The 9821-nt window shown below is 35.8% G+C and overlaps 1 protein-coding gene across 1 annotated transcript; it reads right to left on the bottom strand.

Annotated features, from left to right (window-relative positions):
- Positions 1 to 1195: 1195 nt before the first annotated feature.
- Positions 1196 to 1976, bottom strand: LOC131028303 (uncharacterized). Its single transcript, XM_057958549.1, has one exon. It carries the CDS (start codon positions 1936 to 1938, stop codon positions 1285 to 1287), a length of 654 nt encoding a protein of 217 aa, XP_057814532.1. The 5' UTR covers positions 1939 to 1976; the 3' UTR covers positions 1196 to 1284.
- Between the last annotated feature and the right edge of the window lie 7845 nt (positions 1977 to 9821).

Here is a 9821-nt window from a genome sequence, read left to right as displayed (position 1 = left end):
TGATCTCAGCAATATGTACGGTTTAGATTCAAAGATTTGATTTGAAATTTCCTTTTACACAGTTGAACAGAACAACACCAACCATATCGCATCAACATATCACAACAACGTGGAGGAGAATGAGGCCCAATTGTGCTAGCGCACTAAGCTCTTTCTGTCTTTAGACTACCAGGTCGACTTCTAAATGGTGACATATCGCAACAAAAACATATCCTATTCAGCTTTGACAACTTTGACAATACGCCTCCATGATCAAATGAAAATGAGGTTGAATCGAACAAGCACATTCCTTCGCTCGATTGATCAGACCCAGACCCACCATTACACATGGCATGATCTTGTGGTATCATGGATCTGAAAAGTTTGAGAGATCTGGAGCATGTGGGGGTGTGATAGCCGTCGATCTGAGCTAGAAAAATTGAACCCTAGACTTAGGAAATATTAGAGTGACGTAGCAAGCCAGTGACTAGGACTTAGGTATCAGTTTGCGATAGCACATGATACATCAAGCTGTAACTTAAGATGATTCGACCGGGTATAGCATGTCACTTCAAAATTATAATGCAGGCTAGGGCTTAGGGTTTAAAGCAATTAAGACTTCGGCAATATTTCACGGGGTTTTTAGACACAACATTCCAAAATTTTGCAAGGTTCCACCTGATTACATGAGAGATATAAATTTGTGGTCAATATAAAGTTTATAATTTTTATCTCTTAAAGTATTTTTGGAAAAAGAATATTCATTTTCAATCTTGTAATAGACTAATTTCAATAGTTTGAATTAGAAATATTTTCTATTATTTTTATTCAACACATTTAATTTTCTCAAAATACTATGAATTGCTCAATTATCACTCTCACATCTATTATTAATTCAATCAAAATCAATTTATAATTATTTGTAGACATTTTTTAGATTAAATAATAAGAAAAATGCATTTTTCTTTTACAAGATTATAATAACTAATTCATAATTTGCTAATTATATGTATATTTTGAACCGATCAATAAAGCTAGGCCTTACCAAACAAAGAGCATACTTCAAAATTTACTTCCAAGATTACGTTAAAACATGCATAAGATTATGTGTGCCACGCTTGAATGCCTTCGGCTATAATGCCATTCTATTAGACCATTGGAGCTGTTTTATGTTTTGAAATGGAATCTGACAGTTTGAATAAATGCCATTGACAAAGACAAGACTTAATTTTTCATATAAACCAATATAATCAAAATGGTTTTACTGTACACAAACTGCGAAAATCCAACATACAAATCCCAACCCTACCAGTAGTCATCTGCTACATCCAAATCCAAATCCAAGGTTTCAACATGTTTCTCCTTCAGATTTGATTGGTTTTGACATAAACCATCAATGCTAGTATCATATATACATATTACAGGAGGCAATCCTAGATCATCATCAGATGCTTGAGATAGATAATTAAAAATGCTCTGGTTAGAAGCAGAGCTGTATAAGGATGATGAAGAAGTATGATCTTTATCATTCTCCCTTCCTCCTCCTCCTTCAACATCATCATCATCAGAAGTGTGACAGCAGCAGCAGGAACTGTCACTTGTGGAAGACTGAGCATCATCTGGGCCAAGTGATCCAAGTATTGGAGCAGAAACATTGATTCTGAAGAATGGGGGCAAGAAAAGCTGTGTGTCATAATAAACCATAGAAGAACAGGATTCTGAATCTGCAGTTTTTTCTCTCAGACAATCCCCATTGGAGGTAAAAGCCACGACTTCTTGATTTTGTTCATAATCCAATGAAAGAATCACAGAACCTCTATTATTGCTGCAAAATCTCTTGAACCCATATTCAAGTTCTGCACCAAGAAGCTGCCTCTCTAGGCTATCAATGCCATTGTTATCATCATTTCTTAGTCGTTTCATCAGGTTGGCATTTCCGATTGTACAAGAGAAGGCCATTGGGTGTTACTATAATTGAAGAAACTTCGCTTTGGGTGGAGTTCAAAATTTCAAATGCCACTGTAATGTATTTATGTTAGAAGCATAACATCGCTTTAACGAAGGAATATTTTTTATGAAATTTATTTGGTGGCAGAGGTGAAATATTTGGTAGATTGGAGAGACACGTTTGAAAGGAGAGAGTAATGCTAATAGAAGCCGTTGGATTGCAACAGTGAGCGTCTTTCGGTGGTTCTAACAACTCATGTCTTAGTTTGTTAATTAATTTCTCCTACTATTCGGCTTAATTGATTGGGATTTAGAAAAGCAAAAGATTAGTTCAACTATCTTAATGACAGTGTGATTAATTGTGGTTGTATAGGTCGCTTATGTGAAATAACTTGTAGATTATAACACGCTATATAGAAATTGAATATCAATTGGTTGTGCAGAAGAGTTAGCATTTCAAATTGCGTAGGTTGATAGATGGGAGATACCAGTATACCAATATTTGCAATCCAGAGCAGCCTCAGTTAGTAAAGGGATCGGTACAAATAAATACTGTGCAAGCTATCGATTTGTCAAAATTATAATTCTAGACGCTTTTAAACTAACATGTCTATTGAGGGGTGTTTGTTAACCTACTCTTTAATCCTCAAATTTGAACATGAAATGTCTTTCTTTTTCCGCTCCATGCACGGCTCAAAGATATCAAAGGTAGATTGCTTTAGTGTGTAGATTTGAATATACTTTTATTGGTCCATCATTCTCTCTCTACGACAACTCTTTAATGGATAAAAAAATTCAGTAGACAAATAAAATCACCACCATTCGTGCTTATCGATACTTTCCTTTGACAAACCATAAAACCTTAAAATTAAATAGAGTGTGTTGTACGGAGATATTTTGTAGGTGTACCTTTTCATCCAAAAAAGCATAGTTATAAATTTGGTACAATTGTAATTTAAAAATAGTATTTATAATTGCTAGAGGTCATAGATTAATTTATGGTCGGTAATCAAAATTAGAAACTTAGATGATGATGTTGTGAGATGAAGTAATAATGGTGCTAATTTATTGAGTGAAACTCATTCGAGTGGAGATAATAATGGACTACATTTGATTTTTTAATTAAAAGATTTAAAAAAATTAGTTAATTTTAATATAGAATTAAAATATTATTATATGAGGGCAAGACATACCTATGACATTTTCATTTAATTTAATTTATATATATATATATATATATTGACAATGAAGTAATTTAGTGAAAAATCGAATTCTTTTTCCATTCTATACATTAATTCGCTTACACTTTAACCCTTAAATTCTGCTCTTAGTTGCTTACATTTCAACTCTCAAATTTAACTCTTATCTTGTCCACACATACACACATTTTGATATATTCAATCAAATTATATGTTCTTTATAAATATTTATGCACCTATCCTCATATGTATGTTATCCCCCTTAATCTACATCTTTCCATGTCTTGGGTCATTCCTTGAGTAGATGGTTGATCTCATAGCCATGGATTTGACCCTTGAAATCTTGAAATTCATATTAAATTTTCACTTACCACACCAATTCCTTTCTCACCAAGAGATGACATAATATATGTTTATACGTAATTTGTTGCTATATCCTTGTATTTAAAAGTATTCAACTACATTTATTTATGATTTTCTCACATTCAAACATTTGTACTATCCTAAGGAGAAGAACATTTGGATTTGATGTACTAAAATTAATCTAGATTTGGACACCCATCTTAGTCTTAAGATAAGTGACATTGACCTTGCAATATTAAGTCATTTTGAAGTGTCTCCACATTCTTTGGAATGTGTATTTGGATGCCTAGGGCGTTGAACACACCACAAGAATGGTGGGGGGGGTGTAATTAGTTTGGACCTTTAAAACAACTAACTTATATCCTTTAAAATTTAAACCATGATTAACTTATCTTTATAATTATGAAACATGAAAGAAAAATACACAATACACACAAGAACACTAGATTTACATGGAAAACCCAAGGAGGGAAAACTATAGGATAACTAGCATTCATTCGAATTGTTATGGTAACAAGAAGTTGGAGAACTAACATTCATTCAAACTATTATAGTATTAGGGAAATTTTGATATTCTACAAAAAATATGATATGTTTCCTCCTTGATCTTTTCCTCCAGGCTTTGGGACTTCTACATCTAATTTCCCAATTAATACCCCTCATGGGTCTCCTCTTATTATTAATCATGAATTTTCTCTTTCAATCCTATTTGATCATATACAATCTTTGGAGAAATTAAGTGATTTTGAAGGTTTCCTTAATTGAGAGAATGCCATTTCCCAAGCTACTTCAGTTCTTAGTAATTTGAGAGAGATGAACACCTCAAATTCCAATGGTCTTGAATTGTTTAGAGCATTGACACAAATGGTTGAGACACATGTACCTTTCATTATGTGTTAACTTTATGATACACATCTAGACATCAATGGTCCTAAGTTGAGTATCATAATGCCTTGAGTATTGATCTGCATGGTTGATACAAGTCCTAATACTAATCCTTTACCTAGTAACATATAAATGATGCATCTACCATTCCTAGTATTGATATTTCTCATAATTCACCAAATTTATCCTCCTCCTAGCTTTGCTGCTACTAGTAGCACAATGCATGATATTTTAGTTAGTGCCACTATGGATAACATTTTTGTTGCTCAATTTTTTGTTGGTATGGCTAATCTACCTTTGCTTCCCCTATGTGGTACTGTTATTCCTAATACAATATTACAAAATATGGGCCAGATGTAGTCACATCTTGTGAAATTAAACCATGATGCTACTCAATCCTCACTTCGACCATATTATAATTGTAGTATGCTTCCCATGTATATCTTAAAGATACCCTTATCCCAAGGGGTTGAGGTTCAAAATTTCATGTTTAATGGTGATGTCAATCTATTGCCACATGTTAATTCTTTCACAATTCTTTGTACTGATTTCTACCATCAATATCATTTACGAGAAAAAATTGTCTCGCGGTCCCTTAAGGGGATCATGCTAAAATGGTATTTCTCTTTGGCCAACAAATATATCTATTCTTTTGACCAACTTTAGAGTGAGTTTCTCTAGAGGTTCTACACGAACATTGGTAGCAAGGTCACCACTGCTAACCTTGTTAATTGTAAGAAATAATCAAATTAGAAACTTACAAACTTTATCTCTTGTTATCAATATATTTCTTCTAATATCTCCTATTCCCTCCCTCATGGTGATCCTTAGAGAATGTTCATCAATAGTTTGTAACTGACATTGAGGGAGAAATTATCCTTTGTCAAATACCCTACCATTTTAAATTTGTGTACCACACTCAAAGACTATTCACACAAATTAACTCAGTTTAGAGCCCTTGATTTAAAATCTCATGATAATAAATTTGGAGTTGCACCCTCTTTGGGAGGGTCTAGGAGAAAAAAGTTTTCACTAATGTAATAACTATTTCTCAAGCAATTGAGAAGAATATACTTGGGACTCAACATGATCAAGTTTTTATAAAACTCTCTAATTCTTATGTTATTCTTTTGCAGAATATACTCAAAGATAACTGGATCACCCTTCCATAGATTATAATACTCTTGGACAACAAACCATACCCTTGCTAGTGTTATACATCTAAATTTTGTTAGGATACTCATGTGATAGGACATGATACCAAACATTGTGTGCCTCTATGACACATCATCTATGACCACATAGACAATGGTACTATCTAGGTCGGTGAAAGTAAGAAGATTTCTAATAAGTATTTTGCCAAAACTAATAAAGAGATATAGATCTACATAGATCCTTTTCCTCTACATGCTTCTAATTTCATTTGTTTATTTTATTTTCCTCCATCCAATGATTGTGCATATGTGAATATGCTGATTATCCCTTTGATCTCTCCCATGATTCAAAAGGTCAGGGTTCTTGATATTTCATTCACACTTAATGATTCACTAATTTGTGAAGAGCCTTCTCCTCTTTATGTTTTAAGTCAAGTTAACAACAATATTGTCAAAGGTGTTATGATGGACTGTTCCTGCAAAGTTAGTATAATCATAAAGGAGGTCCTCTTCATTAATGGATTGAATAGGGCAAGATATGATGATTTGAAAGCCACTCACATGCATGATTATCTATTTGTTCCACATATGAGGCCTACAACCATGTCGGTCCTTATGGGACAAAAAGCCATTTATATTATATTTGTGGCCACTATAGAGTTATACTTATTTAGAGTGAATCTAGGTATTCCTTGGCTATTTTCCATGGATCTAGTTTCCTATATTATCAACAAATATTTGAAGTTTTCTCATAATGGTAGTGAAAACTATATATAATGCTAGATATAAGCCACTTGTGGCACAAATGGAATTCTCGCTAGATCATTTTAGGCCTACCCTAGTTGGATCCATGCTACCCCACGATGATTTTTTATATAGACCATATTATAGATACAATATTGGGTAGTTAGCATCCGAGTCAGTTGAACTTGCTTCTTCTTTAACTCCTACATTTTCTATTGGTCTTTCATAGTTTGTTTATGTGTAGTAGTGTGGTTTTTCATCTACTCCTTTGTCAAGAGTTAAAGGGAATCTCATTATCTCAAGAAGACCCCCTTATCCTCCTAAGATGTTGCAAACTCTTGTGGCGCCTCATGTGGCTTTGAGTGTTCCTAGCACATGAAAAGGAAAGACACTTTTGTTTTTGAAGTTAGAGCCTCATCTCTTTGACCTTTCCATTCCTTGAGACATCCCTTGCCCTATTATATGACAAGGGTAAGTGTTTTCCATGTTCCTTTTCTTCAATTATAGTATCTACATATTAGCCTCGAAGGGCTCCTCATGTTACATTGACTTCTCCTAAAGAACAATGGATAAAGATTCTCATGTTGAGACTATAGTTCCTCCTTCTTAAGCACCTCATACTTCATTTATGGAGCCTTATCCTCCCCCAACAATGGCACAAATGTATCTACCTATGATGTAGGATGCTATAGAGTCATCTTAGAATTTTGTTCCCAATGCTTATCTATGTTGCAATCATCTTGTGTGTGAGTGTAAGTGTCATTAATGGGTAATGGCTTGAGAAATTGAGGTTGCATTGAAGATTAAGGGCCATTATTTAGTTTTTGCCACTCCTAGCTCTATCATTTCTTTTATTTGTCTTCCAACTTCCTTGGGAAGTGTCAATAAGTGTTTCCCTAAGCGAGTCCAAGTGTTCATTGCTTCTTCCCTAGAGTTTCCACTTATCATTTTTCTTTTGAATATTTCTCTATTCTTGCAGCCTATAGACATGCTTCACACTCAAGTTATGTCTAGTGTGGCACTTCTCTGAATCTCCATAGTATCTTTCCAGGGGTCCTTCAACATACCATAGTTGATGTGACGGTTTCATATCAACCACCTAAGTGCAATTTTGAGTAGCGTACCATTCCTAAGTTTTGATGTAAGAAGTTATCTCCTTTGGCTTCTTTTTTCTACTTCTTTCTTGTAGTTGAGAAGCTCCCACCTTCTCACGAGTTTGTCATTGACCCTCTCTCTAATGTTGGTGATGCAAATCTTACTTTATAACCTTTGGTTAGGTCACCTCATTCCTTCAGAGTGCCTATTCTAATATTTTGAGGATATTATGATGTTTTAAACTATCTTTATGATATCATTGACTCTCGGCTTGCAAGAGGTGCTGGATGAGAATATTGAGGCAACCTCATCCTTATCTCTTGTTGTAGGAAATATTCCTAGTAATTATTTGGCCATCACATCTCTAAGGACTTTCCTCCATCCCCTTATTGTTAGAGTTGAGAAAATACAACACTACAGGAGCCCAAATGATCTCTGCAAGCTGAAAAACCTGTTACAAGGAGAAGCAAGGAAGCAAATCACAGAAGAAAGAAATACACAGAAAATATGCTCAAAAAGAGAGAGCTCAATATTCAAAAAATGTGTAATGTAATAATCCTTCTTCTTGTAATGAAAAGAAAGAACTCAACCTTTAATAGGTCAAGAAACCCTAAAAGGGAAAACCTAGGTTTGCACATAATAATTAATAAAAGAATTAATTATTATGCACCTAAAGTTAGCTTAAGTGTAAAAGGCATAAAGGGAACTTAAATAATTAAATAAATATTGTTTAGTTAATCAAGTAAATACCCAAATACTCTAACATCCCCCCTTAAGCTAGACTTAGGGAGAAGCTAAAACCTAGAATAACTACTGAAAATAGGAAATATGGGTCCCGACAACAAGGCCTGATCAGGTACCCAAATACAATGAAATCTCTATGAACTGGAGAAATAGAGAAAACCAAGTGGAAACAAAACTCTACTCTAAAAAGAGATGGAAAAGAACACCACTGAAGCAAGAAATAGATGCAAACACTGTCTCTAAGAAATTGCCGATCTGAAGAACCTCCACTGAAATAGAACATGACCAGGTAGAGAAGACTGTAATCTGTATGAGTGCCCTCAAATGACACTACTCGAATCAAATGGCAAACAAGGCAAACAACTGAAATCGAAGATACAAATGGCATGAAAAGACCAAAGCCTGAAGAGCTGATCAATTGAACCACGGAAGCATTAGAACCAACATGACAAACCTCCCCATAATGCCGAAGAGGGACATGAACACTGAAAAGAACAACCAAGAAGAATTGCATGACGAAGAACCAGGAACATCAAAGGTGCTAAGAAAAGTACATGGTGTCATGGAAGGAACAATCACTTGACACACATCATGAGGTGAATGTCTTGGAAGGAAAACTCACTGGACAAAGGAAGATGACAAACAACCAGCAAACATGAACCCCCTCATGGCACTTTATAAGTAGTGCATATACAATAAGGCACAAGATGTGCAAGATCCCAAGTAAACAATGCATGATGGCACTTTATCTTAGTGCATTTGCATAAAAGAAGCTAAAATGATAATAAGACTGGAAATAGAAAAGAGAACCAAAATAGAGACATCCTACCCAGAGAAGAGATCCCAGGACCTAAAACAACCAAGATATCCACCAGAGTGCTGTAAAGAAAAAAACTAAATAAAATATTCATGGAGCAGAATCTGGAAATAAAACTTAGATGGCTGGAAAGTACACAATACATGCTTTCCAAAAATATAATTTTTTTGAAAAACGGAGTTAGGATGCTCATTTTACGTCTCCTGGAGTGCGAAAAAGAGACCTCACTTTGACTAGAAAAAAACACAGTCAAATAGAAAAATTGGAAAAAATTACCAACATCAGAAGGTCCATCTTGGAACTAGCATTTCGACGCCTATTCGTTTTCAAAAAAATGACTCCGTAAGCACAATCTATGGCCCCAGAAGTGCAGAAAAGAAGCCCAACTTTGACTGGAAAAAAGTACAGTCAAACAAAAAATTCGGAAAAAAAATCCAACTCCACAACGTCCAGCTTGGAACTAGCTTTCCGACGCCTATTTGTTTTCCAAAAAATGACCTTGGATGCTCAAGATATGACCAAAAAATGAACCTCCCCTCAAAAAGGCTAGAGGGTGGAGGTTCGGTTGAGGAACTATGAGGAGGTGGCGCTCCGGTGGTGCTCCAAGGAGGAGCAACGGAGCTGCAGGCAGTGAAGGAGGAGGCCAAGCGAAGTAGAGCACTGACGGCGGTAGAAAAGCTGGGCCGGGCATAGCGCTGGTGGCGGGCGGCGGAGCTAGGCCGGGCAGAGGAGCGCTGGTGGCGAGCTTGTCTGGCGGGGCGGGAGTTCCAGCAGGGTCCGCAGGGTGGTGCCGGCAAGGGCCAGAAGGTAGGGCCGGCGAGGGGCAGGGGACCGGTGCTGGCAGGGGCCAAACTGATAGATCCGGTTGCCGTATGGCGGCCAGATTGTCAGATC

The sequence above is a fragment of the Cryptomeria japonica genome, chromosome 7 (assembly GCF_030272615.1).
Source record: "Cryptomeria japonica chromosome 7, Sugi_1.0, whole genome shotgun sequence".
In the NCBI taxonomy this organism is placed as follows: domain Eukaryota; kingdom Viridiplantae; phylum Streptophyta; class Pinopsida; order Cupressales; family Cupressaceae; genus Cryptomeria; species Cryptomeria japonica.
The sequence above is the reverse complement of the archived record's forward strand: the minus strand, read 5'-3'. Positions and strand labels throughout refer to the sequence as shown.

Coding starts and splice junctions, on each gene's coding strand:
- LOC131028303 (XM_057958549.1), bottom strand. CDS start 1,938: ATGGCCTTCTCTTGTACAATCGGAAATGCCAACCTGATGAAACGACTA.